Below are 15,524 nucleotides of genomic sequence, written 5' to 3'. Positions count from 1 at the left end.
TCAGGGTAGGGTGTGTTGCTTGGGGTTTTTTTCCCCCATCTTTAGAGAATCTTGGATACAATGCTGCTTTTTTCCCCCTCCCTGAAGCCACAGGCTTGCTTACTGAAATTGGAAACACAAATCCTTTTGTAGCAGTGTAGCTTACATGCATACACACAACTATTTGCCAGTTTAACTGGGCAGGAATAAACTTGATCAATGTTTTGTGAATTAGAAAAGCTTCTGTATTTTACCTGCTCACTAAGGACAAATGAAATCCCCAATGAGCCCATCCTCTGCAGAGCTGTCAGTCACCATGCTGGAATCATTAGAATACAAGTTCAGAAAAAGCCATTTTCCAGTACCACGGGATTTCTTTATTGGGAGCTTTCTTTAGGAGGAGGGCAGCAGAGGTTTTATCTACTTTGCATCTCAGCTCCAATGCTTTTGCAAACTACCCTCAAGCCCCATCCCACTTGGTTCAAGCAGGACAGTCTCAAAATGGCCCTCAGAGGTTGTCACTGCCTTCAGTGTCCCTCTCCTCTGCACACTGGGTCACAGGCACCTTAACAGCATGACCCCTAAAGCTGGGGCCAGCCACCTCGGTGTCACACCAGAGGCTGTGGCCTCAGCTCACAGTTCTTCATCCCCATCTCCTACCTGCAAAATTACAATATTGATGTGCAATTACCCCCTTGCTGCTTGCATCTTCTGCTGGTAACTGGGATTTTGAGAAGCTCTGATGTGATTTTGGCTTTAAATGCTCCAGGACCCTCCTCCAGAGGCATGAGATACCTATGGCTACTGTGCTGTCATCTCTGCCAATAAAATCCACAGGACAGTGTTCACTTCTACCATCTGGAGAGAGATTTGAAACAAATGAACTCTGATCCCAAAACCCTTAGCAAAGGACTGTGACCACCTCCAACCGGTGCCTGGGGCACCACGGATTAGCCAGCAAACAAATAGTATTACATGGTAACAGTCAAATGCATTGTAACTTCCTTGCTGCTCATTTTTAAGTTGTTACTAGACAAAAGTTCATGTATTTTCTTAGCACTCAAACAAAAATGGTTATGGAAACAGCAGTGCAATTGTTTCCCTGATAAAGTTACCTCTAAAGGAAGTGCCACAGGCTCAGCCCATTTTCTCAGGCCTTTGGAGTGATTTGTTATCCAAAATAAGAAACTGCTGAGATGAACTCTCACTTACCTGATTTCACTGTGACACTCGCCATCATTCCTGACATCTCCCAGTTGAGACATACATGGAACTAAATCCAGCCAGCACACACCACTTCAGAGTTTCATGACAAACAGGCTTGAGAGAGGTGCATGTCCTCTGTAGTTCTGCTGGCTCAGTCTTGGCAAACACTGGCTCCTGGTAAGACACCTCTAAGTTTTACACTTGCCAGGATCCTTTATTTACAAACATCCTGAGGCTGGATGAGTTTCCTTCACGTGCAGTATGGAATAAAGAGGATACATCAGCTGAAGCTTGTAAAGGCAGTTCTGAAGTCTGTGACATACAGTATAGATCTGATCCACAAAAGGTCCAGGGACCTCAGAGCCACAAAATGGAATCAGAGCCACTGAGCAATGTCTTTCCCACTGCTGGGATAAGCACTTACCCCTCTCACCTCCCTTTTCTTTTCAGTCCTCTTCTGTATTACCACAATAGACACAGCCTTAGTTTACAGTGCATTTGTTGTGATACTTCTCTTCCCTTTGTGACTGTGCAAGGAATGGTTTCACCGGTGCTTGGATTGTTAAAGAGAGAGCTGAATTTGTATTAAGAAGTAACACTGCTTTGCCAAACACGAGGCTTCTGTTCTCTGCACTGGCTGCCCATCGGGATTCCCTCCAGTCCAGCCACACTCAAAGGCTAATGACAAGGGCAAGAAGAGTTGCAGGTAAGCTGCAATATGATCTTTCCCATACCCTGGCTGCCACATGATGTGAGCACTGACAAGAGAGGAAAGTCTGTGTCAGTGGGAAATGAGCTGCATTCATGAGCACTGGGGTTTGGAACAGCTGTCACAGCTTTGCAGCTCACATCTCCACACAGGGGTCAGTATAGTTTTTAGTGCTTACCTTCACTTTTTGTGAGAAGGGACTTCAAAAGATTACTGTGATCATGAGCAGGGCAACAACCTTACAGTCTACATGAGAAATTATTCAAGATCCCCTTACTTTGTGCAAAGCTCAATAGAGGCTTTTCATTCTGAATTTAATACTCAAATTTTCTCTTCCTGCATTGTGTAAGACACACTGACACTATACCCAGTGAACAGGTCGTTTTGACCCAGGAGTGCTAGAAAAAGCATGACTAATAGCAAATGAATATGGTTTTGGACACAGGTCAGGGGTACATTTTGATTTTTTTATGAGTTAGTACAAATATTTACAGACTTTGTAATGTGACAAATAGAAAAAGCATACGAGGAGTGGTCAATTCAAGTAAAAAAGGTTTGTCATTTCAGGGGAAGATTTAGCTTTATCCTTAAAATGATTATAAAATTGTACTTACAGAAGAATACAGGCAGAGCTTCAGTATTTTTGAAAACTGGTTATTTGACACACTGTCAAATTATTCCTGTCCCTGAATTCAATTCCTATTTGTGAGTAGCTGCCATTTCAATTACCTTGCTATGGAGGGAGCCAGCTGTGTCCATGTTTCAGGGCTGGCCACAAGGACTGAAGTGGAAGCAGTTCCCTGTAGTCTTCCAGCCCCTGGTTTATCAGCCCCATTTAGTCATGAGTACAACTGCAATAAATTACTTCTATTGTATTCAAAATGCACTATGGTGTTAAAGGATGCTTGAATTTGGATGTGAGACCAATTTGAAGCCTACGTCTAAAAAATCTCTTTCACTGATTGAACAGGATGACTTGCTACACCTAAACTCCCAACTTTGAGTTTCGTTCAGCTCGAGGGAGAAATTCACAAAAAAAAATATTACACCATTAGTTCAGACATATCTGAACTTCAAGAATTTAGAAGTTGCTAGTAAGTAACTGAGGGTTCACTTTTTAGTATGAAATCACAATGCTGAATCTCAGGACCAGGGAAGCTTTTGGAAAAAAACAGTTTAGAGGCCAAGCGTATTTACTTATGGTCTGAAATTCCTCAATCTGGAATGAATAAGTCATACAAGCTCATGATGACCTGCTGAAGAAGGCTCATATCTTTCTTCAAATCACTGGCCTCATTCCAACATTTTCTGGGGAGAATGCCTTTCTCCAGTGTGTAAAGAGTGGTACAGTCCATATTTCTCCTATATAGAAAGAAAATTACTACAGCAAAAACAAGTTCAGGAGCAGCCCTTGCTTTCAATGGTAATCTTTTGTCCTGGCAGACAGATCTTTTTAAACTATAAAAACAGTTCTGTGGGCAGCAACAGGACATTCTTCTTCTGCACTGTTCCTCACATGAGGCAGAACCCTCCCCCCTGAGTGAGACATTTGATCCAAGCTGGCTCCGTGTGGGGACAGCTCAGCCCAGCCATCTGTGCTCCAGGAATTACAGACACATTTTGTTTGGAATGGCACAAAAGGCCACCTGAGATCACTCCACGTACAGTGGCAAGCGTTGAACTTACTAAGTTGTGGATGTGGTCTTGCAGGCTCCAGAGGAAAAATTCCTTCTCTTCTTCCTTCCCAACAAACTGGGTTGAGCAGGCTTTGCCAGTTTGTGCACTGCATGGACACAGGCTGCCTTGAGGACTAGGACTGATGTGCTCTGCCTTCCACGAGCAGGCTGAGCCCTAAATAGCGCTGTGGTAGCTCTGCTGAAATCAGGAACAACAGAAATACAGCAAGAACAAAACAAGGGAACCCTTCCAGCCCTGCCCAAATCCAGCCAACACACGGAGGAGTCCACACGATGCTCCCCAACTCCTCCCTTGCGTGGTTTGTTCTGAGCTTGCCCAGGCTCTTGCAGGGGGTGGGTAAAGAGCAGCAGTGCAGTTAAAAAGGCATCACCTCGGGCATTGGGGTGCCAGCCACTGCAGTAAGGACTGCCACAGAAACTCCCATGTCTAAAAGATCCGTCCCTCAATGGAACCCAGCTGTGCCACAAGCAGCTTCCTGCAGGTACCACACTCACCACCTGTCTGTCAGGGATTGTGTTTTCTAGATTTGGTTCACCAGCACCACAGACAGTGCAAATCTGGGACCTGAGGCAAATGGACACATACAATTGTTTTGTATTTAAAAATATTAAAGGCACAAAATAAGTTACTTCTTAAACCTGAGTTTTTCAAGAATCCATCCTGAAAACAGGCATTGTTTTCCCACAAAAGACTGCATCGTAATCAAAACCTTAATTGAAATCAGAACATTTGAATGTATTAGACTATAAATATTACAGAGTAGAACTCTTAAGTCTTGCATTCCACCTAATTACTTTATGAATAAACCTCTTCATTGTGGTACTAACTTACCAATTTAAAAACACTTCCACAGTTAGAACATAAAATGCGTAATTAGGGAAAATATAGATGCACTGTCTTACTTCCTTAGGACAATTTTATTCCAGTATTTTTTCCTGTGGACAGAGGCAGCTATTGTAACTGAGCACACAACAGCTCTTTCATAGCAGAAGAAGTCAGCAGCACAGGAACAGGGGCTCCATACAATGTCCAGAGCCTGCAGAGGAACACATACAGCTTTTGTCCATCAGGGATCACAGCACGGCCAGCTGGGCAGCTCTCAGGATAAACGGGCCCGTGCTGTCCTGCACGGCCAGTCTGCATGGCTGATGAAAAGGGATTATTACACATCTGGTACAGCTCCAGCAACACTGGGATTATTTCAGGTTTCATTCCTTAACAATACACTTATTTCTGCGGGTGCAACTGGCATTGCTACATACTGTATAAATGCTTCTCCTGCTTTATGATGTAAAAATAAGATTTAAAGGATAATGGCACTAAGCTGACATTTTAAACGTTTTTAATTCCTTCTTCCGACTTTTTACAAGATTCACTATCGCAAAAGGCAAAAGGTGAAGGATTAAAAGAAGTCTTCACATAAAAGCTCTAAGGATTGATATTTAATGAACTGTGAGATATAAATCAATGCACAACAGCACAGTTAAAGCTTAAAATACTAGGATAACATTTATATTAAAAATAATTCACCTACAGATAATACAGTCTAGTGTTTATTGTATGTTATGGAAGGTACACTTGAATTTCAAAAATTTAAAACATATAAAAAGTGGTTAAGGGCTAACATTTTATCAATATATGATAAATGTGTAAGAATGTTTATTATACAGCAGGGTACAATGGTAGTGTTAATGCCAACAGGGCACCACAGAAGTTAGTTTAAAAAAAATTTCCACTATGCTTTATACAAACACCACCACTTGCAGTTGTTTAAGAGTATTGGGAGAGGATCACTGTCTGCAGGATAAGCAGTCCTATAACATTTTTAATGTTAGATAGTGTCGCAGTACGCAGATTGGTGAACGGTTCAAAATAAAACTAGAAATGCTGTAATTACTTCACAGAAATGCACATCCAATATCTTTTTTTCAATAAGAACAATAGGTACAAGTTTATAACTCTCCCTATTTGAAATAATTTACACACAGATGAAAGCTACTCTATCTAAAATAATCACTACATACATTTTTCTTCTGGGAAATAAACAAGCAATTTTTGTTTTGCATGATCAATATCAAAAAACATATAGCAGAAGTAGTATTTTTAAAACATAACTGGTGCTCTAAAGTTAAAAAAAAAAAAAAAGAAAGGAATGAGAAAAGAAGTTTTCCATAAGTGTGCAACCTAAAACGAACCAAGCTTATATTGTAGTACAACCATATTAAGAAACCACTGTTTAGGAATACAACTTGATGGAAAAAGTTTATAATTCACAAAACTGTTCATCAGGCCATAGAGTAAAGTAGCTCCACAGTTTACAGCTGGCACTGAGCTCCCAGGTGCGTGCTGTGTGCCATCCCAGCCAGCAGACACCTAGGCAGAGGAGGTGACGCTCTGCTTGTAGACGGCGTGGTACGCGTTCCGCAGCAGCACGTACGGGAAGCACGACTCCAGCAGATCCATGGTCAGGAACGGGGACTCCTGCACGATCTGCAACACACCACAAACACAGGGTCTGCACAGCACCTTCTTGTTGGCCGGGGAATCAGCCAGAGTCAAGACAGCACTCAATGTGAGTTAAAAATCTTGCTCCTTTATTCAGCTATTTGACGTACATTTATACTGTGCTAAGTATATCATGCACCTAACTCTGAACACCATTGGTTAAACCATAGTGTTCACACGTCCTTGCAGTATACATAATTGGTTCAGAAGCTCTGTCCACGAGGCTAAATGCTGCAAATCTTCCCAAACTTATGGTCAATGCATCCTGTCTAGCATCCTGTTACAGCTATTGTTCTGAGCTGTACTTCCTCCTTATCCCATCTAAGGAATGGTTCAAGGACGTTTCATCTTCTACCCATCCCTTAAGCTAAGAGCAGGACTGTGCACATGTCCCTGCTTTTCCAGCCATGCATCCACACCTTCTGCTGATGGTCTGTCTCATGTGGATCCCTCCAGCAGCACACCGCCACCCACACAATTCACAGTGAAAATAAATCGCACCAAGCTTACAGCGGTGTTTCTCCCCACATTTAAACTCACTGCTTCCCAAAGCAAGCATTTTGCTTTCCTGTATAAATAGTCATCTTCCAAGAGATACTGAATACTCAGAGGAAATCCTCTGAGCAGAGAGGATTTTCTCCTACACACTCTGAACACTGCTTCTTACATGTATGGCATGTACTAAGTGACCCATGAAAATCATCTGAACAATGTGGTACAATATTCTAAGCAAAAAAAGGATGATGGCAATAATACGTGCATTTTGGGGGAATGAAAAAAAATGCTGACAGTACAATGCCAAGAAGAACAACATAAAAATGATTTCCACTGGTTTGTGAGCTACAAATAAACCACACAAATGCTCACCATGTCTAGTAGTAGGTAAACAGATTCTCGGTTCCTTGTAGTAGTCTTGTCTGTCTCCTGGCCAATCTTCAGCAGACTGGATGATGCAAGCTATATAAAATGAGTATTTCAAAGCAATAAATAAAACAAAGCATTGATGAGCTTCTGCTGTTATACAAAGCAAACGGACTCTGCATTGTTCTGAGAATGACAAAGGTATGCAAATAATCCTGAGCACATGAACATCACTGGCCTTCAGTCTCAATGTGCCATCTTGGCTTCTTCCTAGGAGTGTTTAATAAATGAGACATGCTGTTTCATATAAAAAGTGAATTAATTTCTTGCAGAGAACTTTTTGTTGTAATCACTGGTTGACAACTATGAAGTCTCGTGAAATCAATGAGAGATCTCCCAGGGGACCAAAGTGTCACTTCTGTCCTTCCCAACACACACTTCAATTTACTGCATTTTGGTAAGGTTTAAAGTGATTAAAATTTTTATTGTCTGAAATTTTGCCCATTTTGCCACCAAAGAAGTTTTGAAGAAACGTCATCTTAACTATCAATCAATAATATTTTATCAATATACTTTCAGTATGCACTAACTTGATGGTTACCAAACTGGGCCTGGATAAAAAATATTCATAGTAGCTGTAGTTATGTTGGCATCTGTATCTCAGCTGGTGGGATGGCCAGTTGTGTAAACCAGTGGTATGAGTAAATATGAAGTAGAGACTGGACAAGGTAGAGTCTTGTTTGTCTCTAGAAAGGGGGGAAATGATGCCTCTTGATTTTTGTCTTTTTTTCCTTTGATGTATTCTCTGTATTCTTTACACACAGATTTGGAGCTCTGGAGCCTGTTATTGCATTCTAGCTAGTTTCCCCAGTACTCTTCCATGCTCTTTACCCAGACAGAAAGACAAAACATATTCCAGAGCTGCCAGCCCTGGGGGTACAAGGCCTCTGTGCTATCATGGCTTCCAAGGTTGAGCACAGCTCTGCAGGATACATTTTGATAAACAAAGGACAGCCAGGACCAAGGGAAGGCTCCAGAGAAGGGGCCTGATCTGGGGGGAGAGGAACTGCATCACCACTTGTCCTCCTCACTGATGCTTTTTGTCAATGGTGCTACTTTTCTAAACTTATAAAAACTGTCTCCACCCTGTGTGGGTGGGCTTTGTGGACATTCTTCCATGACTGCCCCTGGAGCTCCAATCAAGATCCACTTTTACACTTCCATACTGATGTATCTCAAGAGTGTGTGTTGCTTCAATTCCAGGCTGAAAAAGGCATCACCGTAAGCAACCATATGATCCCAGTTTTAGAAGATATCCTAGAAGCTTCTAACATGTACTCAGGTATTTACAAGCTCAGGATTACTGAATACAGTAAAATACTTCATTTATAGATGCCTTCATACACCGTGATCTCATGCCTTACAGACATTTGAAAATACCCCTGCCAACTTTCAGATGTACAATCATCATTTAGGCCCTCGCACCAAGCAATGGCAACGTGCCTAAACCACATGTTTATCAGAAAAGGATTTTAAATTAAAATACTAACTTTAAAAATCTAACTCAATATTCTTCTGGGAAAAGCTGTCATGAATCAATTTTTAATATGAAGTCAATATGTATCCTTCAAAAGGTACACAGTACATACTCATCGGAATTAAATAATCTCTTAAGTTTTTTTCGTATTTAATTAACTTGGACAGGAAAGGAGATCATCTTCAGCAGTAATTTTCTTCTCAAGAGGAATGTTTTTCTTTCAGACTAACAGTAAGTGTTAAAAAAGAAAGATTAACAAAATATCTGAACCATCAAGTCACAGTCTGTGCAGTGAAAGCAGTCCATAAACACTGAAGGAACGCAAACCTCATACCAGAAGTGTTTTTATCACATGAAACTGTCCTGGTTTTCTTCACTTGTCAAATGTATGCAACTTGATACAACCATTTCTCTTTCATGTTTTACATCCAGCAGTTGCATTAGACAAGGTCAATAGCCAGAGGGGTTTTTTCTCGTTTACAAAATGCAATGAATTTCCACAAGTAAAAGATACTTTCAAGATAAAAAAAAAAAAAAGAAAACCTCTTTCTGTGAACTTCTAGTTACAGCAAATTACCTAAAATAAAGAGGGAGGGGCTTTTTCTTCACACATTTTAATGCCAAACAGAAAAATCAAAATCCACTCAAAATCAATAGTAATTTTTAAAAATGAAAGTGATTCTGCTGTTTTAGCCTTTAGTTTCCCTCAAGCACTGGCTACTTAAAGCCATTTAAAAAAAATTATTTCTACTCAAGCAGCACACCAAAATGTATTTAAAACATGTCACCATGACCTAAAAACTTTTGTTTTTTTCCTAAGCATCACTAAAGATTTCAGCGGCTTTCATATTCAATCTACTCGGAGGCATAAAAGATTTCCTCTTCCCAACTATTCCTGTAACATGCTGCTGCCTGGCTGTTCATGGTTAAGAAGGTCAAAGGTACAGCACAAAAGCCACTCTCAAGTTTATGTTACTTTTTCAAAGGAGGTAACTAACTAAAGTCTCCACTGCATCATGGAAAAAAGTCAACTAGACAGAATTTTGATTTTATATGCATTGCACTTTTTTTTTCCCAGTCATGGGCCACACAATGTGAGAAATGGTATGTACTAAAATACTAAAGATTGTCCTGAAAAAAATTGACACCTGCACTGATTTCCTTCTCTAACTTTCCAACATCACATTAACAAGTGTTTATAAAGAACTACGGCAAAATTTCATCTATTATAGAATTGTCTATAGAAGCATATAGAAAATATTCTTCTCTCTTGTGCATCCAAAGCAGATTCCTATGAAATCAAGTGCATTGCATCCCAAATCCACAGCACACTTGAACGAGCAGGAATGAAGTTATACATACAGCCAAGAACTCTTTGAGGCGGTCCTCGATGCTGCCCTTGTGGATGGTGAACAGGGCCGCAGCGATCTGGTTGATGGCTTTGGCCAAGCAGTGAATGTTGTTGCAATGCCCTAAACAAAAACAGACTCAGGTCACCTCAGTACCACGCTGGAAAGGACAGGATTCTTTGGAAAATACCTCCAAAGACTAAAGAGGCTTGTGACAATGAGAGAAGGACTTTCAGCATCTCACACAACGGGAGCAGGGTACCCTTGCACACTGAACTTGCTGTAGGAAAGCCACCAGAAGAACAGCCCTCCCTCCCAATTCCTGATGGGCACAGAAACAACCTGAGAAACAACCTGGGGCTTTTAGGAACAAGGGGTATATTGGAAGCTGACTTGGTTTCTACAAAACTCCAGAGTGTTAACACTTGACTGGGCCAAAAAGACAGGATTTTCACAAGGTAATGACCATTTCTTTCCCCTCTGTGTAAATTAACATCTCATGCCCAGACTATTCCTCAAAGAGATCTGCAGGTACTCAAGAACAAAGGTGTTCCACTGCTGTTTTTCATATGGAACATCTTGCCTAAAATCCACCCAGGCTTCAGAGCCCTGGAAGGTGGATAAATGACACCAGTTTTCACAGAGAGCAGAAGAACTGCTCCTCAGTAAACATGATATTTATTCCAGGCAAATTAAGTCAAATATACCGCTTTACAACAAAATTAATATTCCCTTGGGCAAATATCTTAGGCAAGCGTGAGCATATGAAAAGGAGGTGGTCTTTGAAGGAGTTAACAAATACTCAAGCATGCCAGCAAGCTGATTCTCAACTGATTTGTTGACCATGGTTGAGCAATGAGCTCATCTTTTCATCCATTTACCCTAACTCCCAGTTCATGCTTGAACAGTGAGGTCAGCTGGACCCCATCGTTCCACATGAGAAAAATCCATTTTTTCTCCATGCATATCACTATTGTTACTTGAAATGACTTTTGGCTGTCATTGTGTTGCCCAGTTTACTCAGTACCACACCTCTCTGCAGCTCTTCACTCCTCTCACACCCTCAACAGCTTCCCATGGTATATTCATTTTCTCACTCACTGCTCAGCCCCACCGTGCAGGGGGTCTGTGAATATGCTGACTGGCAGGTCCCAGTGAAGACTCCTGTGGATCTCCAGCTGCAGGGCCCCCAGAGTTGATACTCCAACTTTATCTCCTATTTTTACATGAACGTCAGTCAAGAAAATCTGTTCTGCTTAATTCTGACTCAAATATGTATTTGCCTTTGAAAAGGCTAATTTTATTGAAGAGACTTCATTTTTATGTCTCAGGCTGTAGAAAAAGCATCAGCAAGGGAATTCAGCAGAAGAACTGTTGTCTTCCAACTCACAGCTTCAAGTATTTAGCAAAGCACTAGGGCTCCTGCAGACCAGTATTCTATTCCACCCTCTAGCTGACCAATGAAGAGCTCCAGCCTGGTATTTGACCAGCACTTCAGATTCTGCACTGGAAACAAAAGTTCAGGTCTGCTAGACATTGAGTCTTTATCTGGAACTAGTGGAAGAAACAGACTTGATCTTGAAGCAGACAGGGAATACAGACATTGCTGCAGCTGTCCAAGCACTGGCTGTATTTGGGAGATATGTCTTGCCAGATTAAAAAGCTGAAACTCCTTCAAATCTGTGACTTGTTGATGGATTGATTCAGGATCTGTCCAGGGAATTTACTTCACAAAGCAGAATTTATTAAGTTCACATTCTGGAAATACCATTTCTATTAAGTGTTTCAAGCCAGATGTTCTACAGTAAGGGTAGAACACAAAAAAAAAGTACTATTATGCAAGGAAGGCAGAAATGACAGTCTATTCTGTTTGTTCAGTTATTTTTGTAGAGAGAACACATTTTATGTACAGCTTTTGCTAGATTTTCCTCTCAATAAAAGAGCCCACTCAGTAAAGAATTATGTAATACACAGAAGCAGCAGCCACTCCTGACAGGGGCTCATTTGAGTGCAATATGTAACTTTTCTCCAGTCAGTTCCATGTAACTAATAACTGCACTTGAAGAATTCACTTTGAAGCCAGGCTGTGCCTGGCTTCACCTTAGGAGTTATTTACTGTAAATGAAACCACATAAATGGGGATATTTAAGCTACATGATGTAAAACAGGCGGAAGATTATCTGCTTATCTTCAACAGAAGAATGAGCTGTTGTTTCAGCCTGCTAAGAACACGATGACTAAGAGGGAAGAGAGGAAGTCTGAGGAAGGCAAACCCACCAGATTTTTATTCAAGTACCATGACTTGGAAAAAGCTTGCAAAGAGCAATAGAAACACTATGAGAGCACAAATAACAGGAAACAACTCTGCAGGTTACAGACTGTTCTCCTAATTCATCAGAAAAAGCTTTTAACTTGAAAATACTTTAATTTTCAAATCAATATTTAAGTTCTACTCATCCATCAGATTTATCTAACATTTTCCACAACTGGAGAAGTCTATGCAATCTGTTCTAAATTAAACTAGAATCAACAGATCACTAATAATTCAAAACTGAAGAAAAGGCTGATTAATCCCATGTAAAACAACAATCCTAGGTCTCTAAAAACATGATTTGTGTTCTACATTAAGTGACACAGAAAGCTTTCAAAATTTTCGGTACTTTCCTGGTACTTTAAATTTTCAGAAGCCAGTTTACATTTACTTTGTGAGTAAGTATACACTTACACTTACTTACAGTTTTGAGCAAATTAAAAGTAATGCAGGTATAATAACTAATTAGAGATAATAGTGGATAGGAGCAGTATAAATATGGTTTTTTATGTGAGTCATGTTACACATTCCAAGGAAATAGCCTGAACAGCCAAAAGGCTTCTGTATGTGTTGGAACAGGCTGTCTTTTCTCAACTTAAAGAGAAAGAAAACTGTGGATTACATGCAAAGAACTTTGTTGAGGCAAAGATTATTTTTTTAAAATAAGGAAGCTGAACTATTGTGTAGGAAATAATTCTGTTCACCACTTACACCTTCCAGATCCTGTTCTCAAAACTTCATGTTTGGCAATATGAACAGCATAATAAATATAGAAGGGACACCTTGTATGACTGGCCCAAGGCCAACGTGAAGATTACTAAAACATCAATACTTTCTAGAATAGATTATATTAGACACTAAGTGTCACACTAATTGATGCAGAATGTGTGCTCCAAGGATTCCACATCAGGACAAGATTGCCCCCTGCAGTGTCTGAACCGTCCTGAAAATTTCAAGTACCAAACTGATTTTTCATGGAAAGTTATCTCAAACAAGTGTTAAGTAAATGCTTTTTCAAGTATTTTCAGAGGAACTTACCTGAATAAAGGCTGATTTTTGAATTTGTTCACTATAAAAAGTTATTAATATTAAAGCCAAATGTATTCAAGACACTAGCAGAACTATTGTGAAGATTCCCAGCCAATACTGAGCTGACTCTGCATTACCTTCGATGGCAGGGCTGTACTGAGACATCACATTGCTGGCCAGAGTAGGCAAGGAGACAGCCACGAAGACCATTAGAAGACAAGCAATTTTATATTCTTCTTCTGGACTAATGTTTTCTAAAAACAAAAACAATAAAGTTCTTTAATTAAAGGAGTAATCTTGAAATATTTCCCTTCAGCTGCAGGTAGACTGGAATGTGAAATGTTTGACCAAATTGAAATTTAGAGCAAAACCCAACAAAGTTGATGTTTGTATTGTGGAAAGAGGAATATTAATGTCAGTCTTGCCAAAAGAAACAGAGGAGGGCTCCAAAATGTGCAGTCTGTTATCCAGGAGAACAAAAAGAAGCCACTGCTGTGCTATTACTTCTAATGATTTAGTTACTAAGTCGTTAATACGATGAGCAGAATAGGAATCTTTTCATGCTGGTAGAAATGCAGTTGTTGCTCTCAGGTAAGAAGAGCTTCTCTTGCACCCTCCCTCTGGCAAAGGAGCAGAAGGTGATGGTGCACTCATGTCACACCTTGTGCTTACAAAAACAGCAGCAGCACCACACAGGAGCCTAAGATTAGCTTTTAAAAAGTCAACAATTAGTGACATACAGAATTTAACTCTATGAAAACTGAATAAAAGCAAAATATTTCAAACTCCAAAGGTCACAGTCAAAATACAACAGCATAAACCATTATGAGAACATACAGAAATTCTTTGTAGACCTATCATAGACACTTCATAGCTGTACCACAATGAAAATAATCTATTTAAAATGGCATCTCAGATACCAGATACCTAACAAACATATACTTCTGTATATTATGCATATAATGTAGGTAGAACAAATACACTTTGGGTTCCTTTTCTCCTAAGTGCATGAAGAAATTGTGCTTGGGACTTAAATTCACATACTGAAATGCTCCCCTCTACTTTCCCCTCTCAAAATAACTACTATTGAAGTGAGAAAAAACAACTTAGGTAGCATTTAAAATATTCATTCTAACATTAACTATCCACAACATACAGGGGAAAAAAAGTAATGAAATGCTCAGTAAGGAATACAGGAAAAAAAGCTGAAGACCATCAAAAACCACTTAGGAGTCTTAATTCATGTCTTTGAACATGCCAGAGTAAACAAAATGGAAAAGTTTAAATAGCAATGCCTTAAAGCAAGGACACACGTTAATTCTCTAACATGTTTATTTTACTGTTTTCCCTTGTGAACCTCTTGTTAACACTTGTAGGACACACTGGCAACAAAATACTGTGAAATTCATGAACTGCATTCAGCTCCTAATGCTTTCTTAGGTGACAGATTTGTTACACATCTGTGCAACAGAACTGATCAAGTTCACGGGACACTCTCATTATTGTCATTGTTCTTAAATTCCAGCAGTGCTCACCATTCAATTCCTTCCACATCTGCCTGTGGTCCTGTTCTAGGTCAGCACATCCATTCATGCATATGTGAAAAGATCCTCAAGCTAACACCAATAAACAGCAGGCACAGCTAATTCACCCTCTTATACCTTTTATGAAGTTTATTGAAGGAATACACAAAGGACTCAAGATGTAAAGTTTCCTCCCAGCACTTTAAACACTTCTTTTCTCTTTTTAACATTTATATTTTTGAAGTTGGAACTTCTTACCTGATTTTTGGGAAGACAGTGCTACGACCAAGGCAGGATCAATCTCACAAGGCAACCCAGCAGCTGATGACAGCTCATATACATTCATTGCCACCTGAGGACACAAGAGAGACAACTCTGAATGCTTTCCTGTAAAGATGACAAAGCACAGGTTCTGATGTCACGTTTAAAATGAGTTTGAGGCACTAAGGAATTTCAGAGATTTGGCAAATATTAAGACAGACTGTAGAGTTTGTCTGTTTCTATCCTCCGCTGAGCAGCTGCATCTGTACTTTGTGCACCAGATGGTAATTCTGTAGTGTCAAGCCAAACAAAACTCAGATACTTTCCCACATTACCTCCAAAGCAACACCCTGACTTTGACTTAGCTGTTTCTACATCTTTCTTTCATGTTCAAAGCCTTCAGGAGGGTTTTATTTCACAGTACATAGCTTTTTTTCCCCATGCAATTATTCCAGTGGCTGTAAATTACTCCACTGACTTCCAGAAAAGAAGCAGCAACTACTACCCTTTCTCATATCTGCTGATACCAATAAATTCAGTGATGTCTTTGGAGAGA

At 40.0% G+C, this 15,524-nt stretch overlaps 1 protein-coding gene across 2 annotated transcripts in view; it reads right to left on the bottom strand.

Moving 5' to 3' along the window:
* Nucleotides 1-5,019: 5,019 nt before the first annotated feature.
* NCKAP1 (NCK associated protein 1) overlaps nt 5,020-15,524 on the bottom strand; it is a 55,115-nt gene continuing 44,610 nt past the window's right edge. For both annotated transcript variants that reach the window (XM_063400129.1, XM_063400130.1), the window contains exons 27-31: nt 14,966-15,059; nt 13,322-13,438; nt 9,858-9,967; nt 6,965-7,054; nt 5,020-6,082 (exon numbers count right to left, since the gene is read on the bottom strand). In XM_063400129.1, the coding sequence (XP_063256199.1) occupies nt 5,966-6,082; nt 6,965-7,054; nt 9,858-9,967; nt 13,322-13,438; nt 14,966-15,059 (528 nt within the window). In that variant the 3' untranslated portion in view covers nt 5,020-5,965. The remainder of the gene's footprint in view (nt 6,083-6,964; nt 7,055-9,857; nt 9,968-13,321; nt 13,439-14,965; nt 15,060-15,524) is intronic.

Source organism: Prinia subflava, chromosome 6 (assembly GCF_021018805.1).
Source record: "Prinia subflava isolate CZ2003 ecotype Zambia chromosome 6, Cam_Psub_1.2, whole genome shotgun sequence".
Taxonomy (NCBI): Eukaryota; Metazoa; Chordata; class Aves; order Passeriformes; family Cisticolidae; genus Prinia; species Prinia subflava.
This window is presented reverse-complemented; position numbering and strand designations above follow the sequence as displayed.